The sequence below is a fragment of the Falco peregrinus genome, chromosome 5 (genome assembly GCF_023634155.1).
Source record: "Falco peregrinus isolate bFalPer1 chromosome 5, bFalPer1.pri, whole genome shotgun sequence".
Lineage (NCBI taxonomy): Eukaryota > Metazoa > Chordata > Aves > Falconiformes > Falconidae > Falco > Falco peregrinus.
In genome coordinates this window covers 103,642,375-103,655,815 of record NC_073725.1, presented here as the reverse complement: position 1 = coordinate 103,655,815, position 13,441 = coordinate 103,642,375, and the positions used below count along the sequence as shown (strand labels likewise).

The window sequence follows — 13,441 nt, the reverse complement described above, 5'->3', positions numbered from 1 at the left end:
CCAGCTCAGGGCGGGAGGAGATGGAGCCCCTGAGGAAACAGCGTCGGGTAGACAGTTGCATACAGCAGAAGTGAATTTTCTTTCCTTCGTTACCTTTCATATTCCTCCTTAAACAGCCCACAGGCCCCCAGGGGTTAACAGACCACAGGATGAAAGTCACTGATCTAAAAAAACCGCAGCCCACAGATTCCTTTGCCCTCTTGCAGGTCCAAAGCATTTTCATCTGCCTGCTAAAAATCACCTCACCAGGCCTGTGCTTCCTCTTCTTGCTCTGTCCCAACCTGGACCGTGTACCCAACGGCGCTCGGTCCAATTTCCAGCACACCAAATAAAGGCTCGTGGCTGCTTCATCTTCAAAGCCTCCCCACCTGGGCAGAGCAAGCACTACCACAGATGCAGGAAGGACTTCCCTCAAGACAGAGCTGCCCGTCAAAATATAACAGAAGCCTTTTATACCTCAAAAAGTCTCTAAAACTCACAGAGCACAAAATGGTTATGCTCTGCTCCAGCCCCTGAGCAGAGCAGTGATGACCACCCTGCCACATGCTGGCATGCCACGCAGCAGTCTCACCCCCAATAGGCTCTGCTCGCCAAACCACCTCAGGCATCCTAGGCAAAAGAGCTCATGCAAAGGCTTGGCAGTCCCAGGGCACACCTACGGGTCCTGACTGCCTTCACAACACAGCAGGCAGGATAGGAAAAGCCAAGAGCGGCTGCAGTTGTCATACAGAAGGAGGGCTGCAAAGCTGCTTTCCCAACAGTAAAAACTTAGCCACAAAACAAAAATGTACATCCAAGCCCCAGTAACCACAGTGGGGCTTAACCACCGTTAAGCTGTTAACTAAGTTAACCCTGTTAACTAAGGCACAGGGATGAAGGGGGGCTGATCCGAGCCCCAGCAGGGCGTACCTTCCTTGCCAGCATCCCTGGCCGTCTGAACAAACCAACGCAAGTGTTTGCTTTGCCTCTGTGCAGGCTGCGCTCGTGTGGCTGACAAATAGCCTCTCTCCATTCTTGTGGGATTACGTGTTTCAACAGCCAGCAAGAACGGGAAACAAGCTCACCCGACCACCAGCTGCGGGCCATGATGGACCTTCCCTGCAGCCCTTCTCCCCTGGGCTCTGCAGCAGGGCTGCTGCTGCTCACTCAGGTACCCACAAAATGCCAGGGCTTCTTCCCACGCTGAGTGAGTGGAAAAAAAAACTTTTGTGCACTCTGATCTGCAGCTCATCACCGGCAGCTTCCCCTTGAGGGCTTAATATAGTTATTTCTACCCCTGATGCCTATAATTAAATGAACATTTCCTTATGGCACTGAAGAGACCAAGGAAAAACTGACTACAGGGAACGTTCATCCATCCTGATTTATATTCCCTCATCTCAGGCTCGTTCACACAACGCTAACAAGGAATTTTCTAAGCAGGCAGAAGGAGGGGGGGGGGGGGGGGAAACCCAACCCTTAAATAGCCCACATGCAGCCAAGCACCTGGGAAGACAAGAAGAGGGAAGAGACCAATTCCCTCCTTTCTCCCCCTGCTTTTAACCACATCATTTTCCTACTTGTAAAAACAAAAGGGCTCAGATACCCTAGAGCCTGGAGAGAGGTTTCCACGCTCTGCCAGCAGACCTGTGCTGCCCAGCAGCCTGATGGGACCCTGATGAGGCGCACATCCTGTTCCAGCCCATCCCGCAGGTCTACAGAGGCTCCTGATCCTGGGAAGTACACAGGGATTTGCACTCAGTCCCTCCAGCTCTCCCTCAGGTATTAACTATTCTTGTGCTGTGGAACTGGAGGAGCAAGAGTACACTGAATTATTCCAGACTGGAACTGATCCTGAACTGCTGAGCAAAGCTACTAACCAAAACCTTGATTTATAAATTCCCAGCAGTCTGCATCTCCACTCCTGACTTCCCATTTAGGTAGCAGTCCAGGTGTCCAGAGATGCCTGGCCAACTGAGTCCAACCCCCCAGAGATGCCACAACCCACCAGGATTACCAGTTTCACTAGATTAGGAACTGAGCTGTCCCTCCGAGCTGCTGCCCACCTCCTGCCCCTACACCTCTCCCTGCTAGGGCAGCAGAGGGGATCACAGGGAAAGCCAAGGACCCAAATCCTCCATGTCATCACCAGCTGGGCACCAATACTTGAAAGTTTCCAGCAGCCTCAGCAGAATACAAAACACACCTCAGCACATCAGTATCGGCTGCGGTCCTTTTGGCCACCGGATTTTAAAACCACCATGAGGTCCATCTCCCTCCTACACAGACTAAATGCAGCTTTCAAGTGAAGGGGATGGAGCCAACCCTCGCCAGCAGGGTGGGAATACAGCAGCTCCCCACACGCGCCTTGCCCTGCTCTGTGGAGGAGATGGAGGTCTGGCTGAATCTGGGGCACGGATCTCCTGCTAACACATGGCTAAAGGATCTTTGCCAGCCTTGCCCGACGTTCTGCCTAATGTGGACAACCTACCTGGAGAAAGCCACAAAACTGGCTCCCTCCTTCAGCTCTGGAAAGGCTTATTGCTTCTGTGCCACAGAGTATTGGCACAAAACCCCAACAGGCTTCTGATCCATTTTGTTCTTTAAGCTCACTATTGTTTGCAAACCTAAAAGGCTTTATCCCTTCTCTTTAGGGAGCCCCAAATGACAAGGGCGAGGCACTGCACATAGAGCTCACGGACGACACATTCCCCCATGAACGTTTTTGGGAGATTGGGGTAATAAGAGAGATGTGCCAGGGGCCTGGATGTCACCGTATCACAGCTCGGTTGTGCTGGAAGACAGTGACTGGTTGGGAAATCAGCCCTTCCCTCCCTGCCAGAATGACTCAAGACAAAGACTCCCCCACTCTTCAAATGGCCCAGTTCGAAACTCCTCTTCCACACTCACATTTCTGTACAAAAGGGACAGGGGTAGGGAGGAAGAAGGCACTCTCAGCCTCACGGGTCTTTGGGGGGATGCCTTTGTTGGGAAATTTCCCCAGACTATTTAAAAATAGAAGCAGAACCTTCACAGCTATTCCGAGCATCATTATTCCTGCACTTAATTGCCTTTCCCTGGCACCCTACCTCTCCTCCAAATTTCAAAAGGAGGCTCTTGGGGAAACGCGGCGCAATTTGCGGTTCCCCCTTCCTTTGTGCCAGTTTCGCGGTAGTTAGCAAAACCACCGCGACGCCAGACAAGCCACCAGCGCAAGGGAAGGCGGTTCGGGGGCAACGCCGCCGTAGCAGGGTCCACCCCGCCGTCCCGGGCCACGTCCATCCCGCCCGCGCCCCGAAAGCGCCGGCCGCGGCGTGCGGGCCCCGGCAGGGAGCAGCGCTGCGTACCCCCCACCCCCCCCCGACCCCGGTGAGCCCCTGTCCCCACGGGGCGGAACCCACGTGCATCAGCGCCGGGGTCCCCTGCCACCCCCCGGCGGGCGTCCCGGGGCAGAGACCGGACGCTGCAGAGGGCTCCGATGCCCGGGGGGGGGGCACTGCCCGGTACCCAGAGGGAGCTCCGGGGTGGGCAACGGCGACCCGACTCAGGTCCCGGTAGCCCAGGGGATCAACGGTGCTTGCGGGGGGAGGGTGGGGGTGATGAGGACCTGCCTCCCGCGGGGGTCCCGGTGTCCTGAGGCATTGGGCCCACCGCGGGTCATCGTCCCCCGAGGTTGGGGGGTCGGGGGGGGGGGGGCGCGGAGCAGACGCGCCTCCCGCCGGCGGTCCTGGCGCTCGGGGCGCTCCGGTGCCCAGGGAGGGGACGGACATCCACCCACCGCCCGGCCCCGCCGCGGGGGGTCCCGTCAGCCGGCCCACCCCAGCCCACGGGGATGACGGCGACCCCCGCCCCACCAGCCTTCACTCACCGGCGGCCAGAAGCAGCAGCAACGCCGGGGCCCGGTGCAACGGCTGCATGGCGGCGGCCGCTGCCCTGCCGCGCCGCCTCTTCACGGGGAGCGGGGCCGCCCCGCCGCCCGCCGGGCTCTGCCCCTCGCCGCCGCGCACGCCCGCCGCCCGGCCCCGCACTGCATCCCGCCGCCTGGCGCCGCCTCCGCCCGCCGCCGCTGCCCGCCGCTCCGGGGGCGGGGGAAGCGGCGGGGGGGGGGGTGTCCTAACTGCCCGCCGGGTGCGCAGACGGAGCGGCCGGGGCAGAGGCGGGGCGCGGCCGGTGATGTGCCCCTAATGTCTGTCTGCCGAGCCGCCGGTGCCCGGCCCGCCCCCCTCACCCCGGCTGCAGGCCCCGGGCAGCGCCGGCGCCCACAACGAGTGCCGGCGGCGCGGCTGCTTGCGCGGCGGTGGGTGATCAGCCCCCGCGGCGGGAAGGCGGGAGCCGCCGCACCCCCCGGCGACGCCCCTCTCGGCCGGGCGGGGGGCAGGAGCGCGGCCCCGCGGGAAGGCCGCTCCCTGGCAGCGGGGGCAGGGCGGCCCTGACAGGATGGACCCCGCGCCGAGGATCCTTAACGCGCGTCCTCCGACCGTTCCTCAGCTTCCCGCGGCCCACGGAGCCGCCGCGCTGCCCTCGCCCCTCAGCTGCCGCCCCGCTTCATCACCTGCAAAAACTTCTCTCTCAGGGCAGCTTCGCTCCCCCGCCTCTGGAGGCCAGCTGGGCCAGCCTCCCTGCCCAGCCAGGTTGCCAACAGCCAGGTGACCACCTCACTCTTGAGTATTGCCAAGGCTGAAGACCCCACAACCCCTCTGGGCAACCTGGCCCAGTGCGCAGTCGTCCTCTGGGAAAATGTGTTTCCCAGTGTTCAGAGGGACCCTGCTGCCTTTCGGTGTGTGCCCGTTGCCTCTGGTCCTGGGTGCCACTGGGAAGAGCCTGGGCGCCATCTTCTTTGCACCTTCCCTTCAGGTATTGATAGACATGGATGACATTCCCCTGCGCCTTCACTTATCCAGGCTAATAAACAGTCCCCACTCTCCATCTTTCCTCACGTGTGAGATATTCCAGTCCCTTAATCATCTTGGTGGCCCTTCACTGGACAATCTCCAACATGTCCACGTCTCTCTTACCAGGAAGCCCAGCTCACCAAGTGTGGCCTCACCAGCGCTGAGCAGGGGGCTACGATCACCCCCCTCAGCCTGCTGGCAACACTTTGCCAAATGCAGCCCAGGTTACCATTAGCCTTCTTTGTAGCAAAGCTTACATGGCTGACTCACGTCCAGTTTGGTATCCACCACAACCTCCACGTCCTTTTCTGCCAAGCTGCTTTCCAGTTGAGTGGCCACCAGCATATCCTGGTCCATAAGATGGTTCCTCCCCAGGTGCAGCGCTTGGAACGTCTTGTTGAACTTCAGGAAGTTCCCATTAGCCTGTTTCTCCAGCCTCTCAAGGTCCCTCTGAACCGCAGCTGGACCTTCTGGTTTATCAGCCATTCCTCCCAGTTTTGTGTCATCAGCAAACTTGCTGAGGGCATGCCCTGCCTCACCATCCAGCTCATTAATGAAGATGTTAAACAAGACTGGACCCACTAGTGACACCTGGGTTACACTGCTAGTTACTGGCCTCCAACTAGACTTTGTGCCGCCGCTCTCTGGGCCCAGCCATTCAGCCAGTTTTCAATCCACCTCACTGTCTGCTCATTCAGCCCACGCTTCAGTAGCTTATCTATGAGGATCTTGTGGGACACAGTGCCAAAGCCTTCCTGAAGTCCAGGTAGACAATATCTGCTCCCCTCATCTACAAAGCCAGTCATTTCATTGTAGAAGTTTTATCAAGTTGGTCAACCATGACTTTGCCTTGGTGAAGCCATGCTGACTATTCCTGATGATTTTCTTGTTGTTCGTGTGTCTGGGAATAGTTTCCAGGATTAGCAGCTCCATCACCTTCCTAGGGATAGAGATGGGGCTGACTGGAGCTCCCTGGCTCCTCCTTCTTGCCCTTCTTAAAGGCAGAAGTGACATTTACTTTCCTTTAGTCTTTAGTCACTTTTCCCAGTCATGATAATCAATCAAAGATTATTGAGAGTGGCCTCACAATGGCACTTGCCAGTTGCCTCCGCACTCATCGGTGCTCTTTGAAGACCCCAAGATCTCTGAAGAGGCCAGTCTGCTCTCCTGAAATCCAGGGTGCTAGCTTTCTTTTTACCCTATTTTTTCCCCTCAGGACGCTGAACTCCACCATCTCACGGTCACTGCAGCCAAAGCTGCTGTTACCTTCACATCACCAACAAGCCCCTCACTGCTGGTATGAGGTCCAGCAGAGCATCTCTTCTCATTGGCTCCTTTGTCACTTGAAGGAGGAATGTATTGTCAGTACGCTCCAGGAACCTCCAGGATTGCTTATGTTCTGCTCTGTTGTCGCTCCAGCAGGTATTGCGGTGGCTGGCTGCTCTTCAGTCTTGAGGGAGGTGAACTTATTTTGTAGTTGTAAGTCCTTAGGGGGAGCAGGAGCCTTCCTCTTACCAAGAAGTCAGAAGTTTCCATCCTTCACCTTCTCCAGAGGTTGCACTTACCTTAATATTAGGGGTGGACACTGCCTACTTCTCTGCTTCAGGTGGGGTTGGGAGCCCTTCAAGCTGCTTTGTCTCAGAGAAGATCCCACCTTCCTTCATCTCCGACACTGCACAGCCTGCTCACTTCCTTCTGAAATCCCTCCACTTGGTGGCACAGGTCCTCCAAGAGGAACACACATCTCCTGCAGGACAGAGGGCCTTTTCTCCTGGCACTACAGAGAAGTCCCAGGCACTCACTGGAGCCTGGGGCTTGGAGGGCTGCATCCCTTACCTGAACCTGGGTCAGCTGCTCCACCACCTGCTGGGGAAACCATTCTGTGGTGTCTCACCACCGTGTCTGAGAGTCTCACAGTGATACTAATTCAATGGATGCTCCCTCCTTCATGCCCTTCTATAAACACTGCTGTGCAAAGACATCAGATTTATAGTGCAGCAGTTCTTGGGCTTGTAGCTCTTGGAGCAGTTCTCTGGTTTTGGTGGATAGCACAGCAAAGAAACATGCCGAATGTCATGCCAAAAATCATTATTACAGCAACAAGGCCAACTGCTCCAATTATATTCAATTTCAAATTAAACACTTCTTCAGTGGCCTCAGGGTATGACATTACAGTAAATGACTCAAGCAAGGTTTTTGTCAGACAGGTGTCCAAGAAATAAGGCTCAACAGGTCTTTGAATACCACAGCGGTTGGCAGGGAACACGCACCAGCTCCCTGTGCTTCAGCCCCTTTCGCCAGCTGGACGAGCTGCAGCCTTCTGGCTTCCCTCTCGCAGGCCTCCAGCTCATGCCACCTCGGAGGAGCTGTGCAACTCCCAGTCCAGCCCTAGCCAAATCTTTGAAAGACCTGGTCAAGCCCCAAGCATCGCATGGCTGCAAACATGGTATGACTCCAAGCCAAAGGACCCCAAAACCTATCAGTCCCTTCCCGTTAAGCATTTAGCTGACTGTTTCAAGCTTTCCTCAACAGAAGCAGCTAGGAGCCTTTTTCTTTGGTTTCAAAACCATTTGCTCGTCACATACTCCAGGAGACCAAGAGATACTAAAATCCAAAATCACAAGCTCTGAGTGAGGAAACAGCTGCAGTGTCATGACCTCACCAAGTGTCTTCGCACTTGCAATGCTTGCACCAGGTGCCCAGTGCTCTACGTCTCCCATATGGCATGCTGCTGAGATGACAGGAAATAAGTCTGAAGGTGATCAGGATTTTAAATTTAGACATTCTTATTTCTCAAATAAGTGTTGATTAAAAGTATTCCAGAGCCTTCTTTTTCCTGTAAGAATTGAACCTTTTTTGTGCTTGAAGAGTGAATCCCCTGAAAAAAATATTGATGGTGGTTTTTTTCTGGCACAACCTCACTGGTTTTCAACAACTGAAGACAGGTGTCATGTGCCAAAACCCACTGAACCCTCTAGTGAATCAAACAGCCAACTGAGGGTACGCGCTGTTACCAATTCGGACCCTTACAGCTCCTACCAGACCAAGACTGGCACACGTCACCCCTTTGTGCAATTGCCTGCCTCTTTCTGCCAGCTCTTTCCATCATCTGCTCCCATGCAGCAGCTACCCTGAGCGTGACAAGGGCAGGTAACAGACTGGCTGCACCCGTTACCCAACGCGGCAAAGCAAAGCTGACGGGCTTGAGCCGACGTACTTGCTTTTGGCTTCTTTTGGACCACATCCTTCCAGTGCTCTGAAAGTCCTTTTTGTCCCAGAATCAATGCAGTCCCCAGCCCCCACCGAGCAGGAAATGCAGCAGGAACTACCGAGCTGTCACTTACTCATTAGATGAGATAAAAACACTTCAGTGTGCTCAGATTCTAGTCCAGGCATGGCATTTAATGAATGCTCTTGTCATTTTTTCACTTGGTTGCTAGTAATTTGGCTGTCTTCGCGTGCAGGTGGCTTACTACAAGTGGGTAACTAAAAGCCTTTCAGATCTCCTGACCCTGCCACATCCAGCTCCCAAATCTTAGAAACTGAATCCAGTGTCTAAACAGCCTAGTCACATCAAAGAAAGCACAAAAGCACCCTCATGTATTACATGGCCTCGAATCAGAGGGAAGGAAACCACACAGGCATGGCAGTGAGCACGCTTTCTATGAGGCTCATGGTGCTCCCTGGATTTATTTTGACGTTATGCATCAATCTCAGACTGAGCAACAAAAGGGGGAGTATGAAAGGAGGCACATTTAGGCAAGAAAATTAAATAAAACTAGTGGCAACATTGATCAGCCGGGTCAGCGCTGCCAGCAGAGCACAAAATGGCCAGCAGAGATGGGCAACACCAGTTCTCTTTAAAAACAGCATGAACTTAAACCCAGCACAGCCCTTGTGTCTCCAGTTTATTCTCCCTAGAATAGGTACAGCTGGCTTGGCTCTCTTTGAGGTATTGACAGCTTTTATAGTCCAAGGCTTGTCATTTCTCATTTGATCTCCTGCAGCCTCCCTACCTGGTGTACATTCTCCGACAATGTTCACAGCATTGGTAAAAGGGGCTCTACAATTGCACTAAACACGCTTTTTATAGCTGCTTCAAAGCTGTTCAGAAATTTTTCTCAGTATTATCATTATCTGTGCTTTTCTGTTCTTCTCCAAAATTGTTCAATTTCACAGTTACGTCTGTTGGGCAGAATCAGAAAGCAAGTGTGTATTTTAGGTTGGCAAAACTGAAAATCCTTCTGCCGTCTCCCCCTGCAACTTACCAGAACAGCTTTTGCCTTCAGGAACTTGAGCTAGCTTTCCAATTTCAATTTAAGGGTCACATTTTGTTCCAAGATACTTGCAAACAAATACTACAGAGACAGAAGAATAAGGTGATAGCTAAAGGAAAGAATTTGGTGCCTAGGACTAGTTAATTAAAAAGAAATCAACCACAAAGTCTAATCTCAACAGAAATGTAACTTATTTTGAGACTCTGGTTAAAAAAAGAAAAAGCAACACAGTAACTTGAAATATGCTGGTGAGATGTTTTATTCTCCTAAATACAGCAAAATTGAATTCACCTGCAAAGGTGAAAGCGATCTATTGGCCTTGCTCAGCAGAGTAAGAAAGTAAACAACAAGCAAAACAAATAAGCAGTCAGATATTAAGGTCTTGTAGTGTTAGAAAATGCAAGATGTCACTAGGACCAGGAAAAGGGTTTAACCCTTCTTCCCTTGCACACTGACAATTGTCCAGACCACAGAAGGTGACCTGTGCCCATCCTTGGATCCAAAGGAAAAGAAAATTACTCTCAGCCTCTGTCCCACTGCTTCAGTTGCTGGCTCTTTGGGACAGAGACTGGGTGACACAGCGGGCTTGTGGCACACCGTGCAATTTAACTCCATCCTCTATGAAGCTGTGTAGCCTTTTGGCATCTCACGCCCCCATAAGAGGAAAGCTTGAGAATTCCCCTGCCCCTCCTTCCTTAGCCACAAGGAAAGATGTAACCTCTCCTTTGTTCCAGTATATGTGATTTTACTTTAGAGCCTCTGACGAGCTTTTTATAAGCTTATTTGCTGACTCAGGCTTTTTAATACTAGGACACTGTGAAACATTTTGACTGTACCAAGCAGGGGCAGGTACCCACCCTATTCCTGCATAGCCCAGACAGGCAGACATTCCCTGGGCAAAATGCAGTTTCTACTCTCATCCAAAATCTTGCTGGGGAAGACTTACAATAAACATTTCAAGAGGAGTAACCTGGAGCCATTAATGCCTTCTAGGATAGACTGTAATTAGAACAGAACAGAACAGAATATGCTCTGCTTAGAGCCCAGGAGCAGGATTTTCTGTATCACTTTGAGCCTTTCTTCATCTCTTTGCATCAGCTTGATCCCCTTAGGGCAGGACACGCTGCCCACCTGGGGGACAGCGCCTTTACCAGCCCTGCTTGTTTCCCACCCCTTGCTGTAAGGTGCAGTGGATGAGCAAGCACAAGTCGTGCTTTACTTTTTCAGTTTTTCACGTGCTCCTGCTGCCTCCCATCCCTGAAGCTTTACATTTCCCTCCTCACTAAAGCAGAGTGGATTGCTGCATTAATAGCCGTGCCAGTCTCCTGCAGGAGGCTCTGACAGCAAACCTCGGCGGACTTCTAGAGGGCAGCAGCAAACAAAGCTATATTGAATTTGATTAAGGGGCCAGAATAACCTTTAACAGAGCCACCTGGGGCAAGGAAGCAGACAGCTCTCCAGCTGAGAGCCCGCACAAGTTTCCTCATAGCCCAGGGCTCCTCACTGGAGGGGAAGAGCAACCCAGCCTCTTTGCTCTGTTGGAGGTAGCGTGCAGAGGAATGGCCGCAGCATTCCACTTGCATGAAGGGGGAACTAAGCTCCCAGGCAGGAAGGACTGCATCTCTCGGGGATTATGCACATCATTTAAACTGGGGCCTCTGTACAGCACAGTTTGGAGAACTCCCTTATCTCTGTGTTAAGCTCATCAACTCAGATCCTACACAGAGACTAAACTCCCTTCTGGAAGGGATAGAAAATTTGCAGAAATGCAGAAAAGTAGATGCTGTGAGAGCAGGCAAACCTCAGACCTTCTGAAGCTTTTTACTAGAGTAAAAGGAGAAGCAGGCTGAAGCCCAGCAGAGCCAGGAAGTTTGGTCTTAGCTCTGCCTGCTCTAGAGGTATGACCTGAGCAAGTGACCACCAAGCCCTTGCTATGCAGGGTTTGGGGAGTGCACACCAGGGGGCTGATCACAATAACAGCCAGCAGGACAGCCTCCCCCCAGGTACCCAAGGCAGATGAGCAGAGCAGCTCAGGGGTAGCAACCACATTCAGCCAGAAGTCTTGACCCTCAGAGAAGCTCATGGAGACAAAGCTGGTCCAACATCAAACCAGGAAGTTAGTCCACAGGTCAGAATCAAGTTCTGCTGGTGGCAGCCACCATCCAGTGATCACTTAGCAGCTCCATAGCAGTGGACAAAGACCAGGTAGGCAGCCTAGAGCAATAGGGACTATAACCCAGCACAGTAAAGCAAAAACCAGTACTCCCACTTCATAGCACAGGCAGACAGTAAGGGCCCCAGGCTGAGCTTAAATACAGCACCCGGCTGTGGATGTGGGTGGATGGATGCCCCAGGTGAGCCTGGTTAGGGCAATTAAAGCCTATTAGCGCCCTCAGGGGCCTGACAACATAAGCCTCTCTCCTTGCACGATGACCTGAGAAATTAGAGGGGAGTTTCTGTCTCTTAATAAGCAAAGTATCTTCATTAGGAAGACCTTAGAGGTAGTTTATACCTTTCTTTGCTAAGCTGAAAAGCCTAATATAATCTTCAGAGAAACTCCTGGTTCTTTAATAGCTGGCTAGCCTGGGATGTGGGTATCTTCAGAGTGGAGGGAACAGCCTGTATCTGAAGAGGAGTGGTGTCTGTTGACTCCACTGTCAGAGAGCTGTGCACTGGCTGATGGGGTACTACTACCATTCCTACATATGTGGTTTCCATGTGGCTTGGTGGAACTGAAGCTCCTTGGCATCTTTTACACAGGACAGTTACTTTCAGATCTCACTGAGTACCAGATAACCTAGAGAAGAAACCTGGCCCATCCCCTGCGTTTGCCTCACAGCTTCACCTTGCCTTTAGAAGTGACTTGCAAGACGAGCAGAAAGGAGCACAGCCCCCTTCCAAGGAGCTTTTGCTCTGAAGATGCATCACTCGGCAGCCCCCTGAGGCTCCTCAGATGTTTAGTTGTGGCTGAAGAGCATGCTGGATGACTGGAGTTGTTGGCAGACCAGTGCTCCATGATAATGGAGACATTAAATCAGTCATGGCAGCAAGAACTGCATAATAGATGCAAAACACAGCAGAAGCCTGATCCAATTTTGGCTCTGCGTTGTTAAGTGGAAAAGTATTTTAGGAGATGGAAAAATACTAGGAAGTTCAGAGTGCATCTTCCCTGCAGCATGGCATGAGGGGTAGCTGTCTGCAGTGACTTACCTGTACCTGTAAATACACATCTTCTGTAAACACATTCCCATACTGTCTTCACAGCTCAGTGATCACATGCTGGAATTCAGGTCAGTTGAGGTCAACAAGGACAGAGCCCTAAGCACCTGAAATGGCCCTCCTGGTTGAACTGCAGCTGGCTGGCCTCCTCTAGGGCAGGAAGATAACACTATTCATCGCAGCTGCTGCATCTTGAACACAGATACACTGGGAAAATTCTTGTCAACCAGTTTCCAGGCAGCTCTTGGACAGAGTGGGTTCCAGCCAAGGTCTGGCATGGGAGAAAATGAAACACTGTCGGACCAGAAATGCTGCATATGCTAATTTTTCCAAGTGGCTTTGGCATTAATTTGAAGGGAAAAAAAAAAAAAAAAAAAAAAAAAAAGAGTATTACTGGAGGTAGAATTTCCCCTACTCAAGGGGCACCTGCCATTTGACAAGCAGACTGAGAAACGGCTGCCAGCACACTGGATACAACCCAGGACTTGCAGATGTAGCGTGTTGGTTTATGATCACAATAAAGGCAGAAGCTATCAAAACTCTAAACCCTGTCAGTAGGTGGGAAAGAGAGGGGGCTTGTCTCCCCCTTTTTCCCAGATCACACACCCTCACGTGTTAGCTGGTTATCTGCAGGCACCTGCTCACGTACCCCAAGCAGGCAAGTATGCATTGTTTGTATGTGTGTGTATACATATGCTCCATGCTGGGCTAAGGTCAAACAGCTTTTTCTGAGATGCAGAGAGCCATGCTGTCCTCTCAGGAGTGTGCACACAGCATGTTCAAATTAAACTGGATCAGGATCTGGCCCATCATACCCTTTTCGAATCAAGATGCTCTTCCAAGCCAGTCTCACCAGAATTTGCCAGCAACCACAATCCCAAGGGGGTAATGACCACTAGGAAGGGACACTACTTGGCTTCACAAAGCCACTTTGCAAGGAGCACCCTTCTCATCTTCCATCTGAGCCCAGGCACAGCCTGTTGTGGATAAACCTCACCTCCCCAAGACTCTTGCTTTTGCCCCCGGTTGTCAGAGGTGCTGTGCAATTTCGAATCACAGCAGAGAGAAGCCAAG

General features: G+C 52.4%; 1 protein-coding gene across 1 annotated transcript in view; it reads right to left on the bottom strand.

Moving 5' to 3' along the window:
• PODXL2 (podocalyxin like 2) overlaps nt 1-4,231 on the bottom strand; it is a 33,609-nt gene extending 29,378 nt beyond the window's left edge. The window contains exon 1 of the mRNA XM_055806663.1: nt 3,848-4,231. Coding sequence (XP_055662638.1) covers nt 3,848-3,896 — 49 coding nt within the window. The 5' untranslated portion in view covers nt 3,897-4,231. The remainder of the gene's footprint in view (nt 1-3,847) is intronic.
• Nucleotides 4,232-13,441: the final 9,210 nt, after the last annotated feature.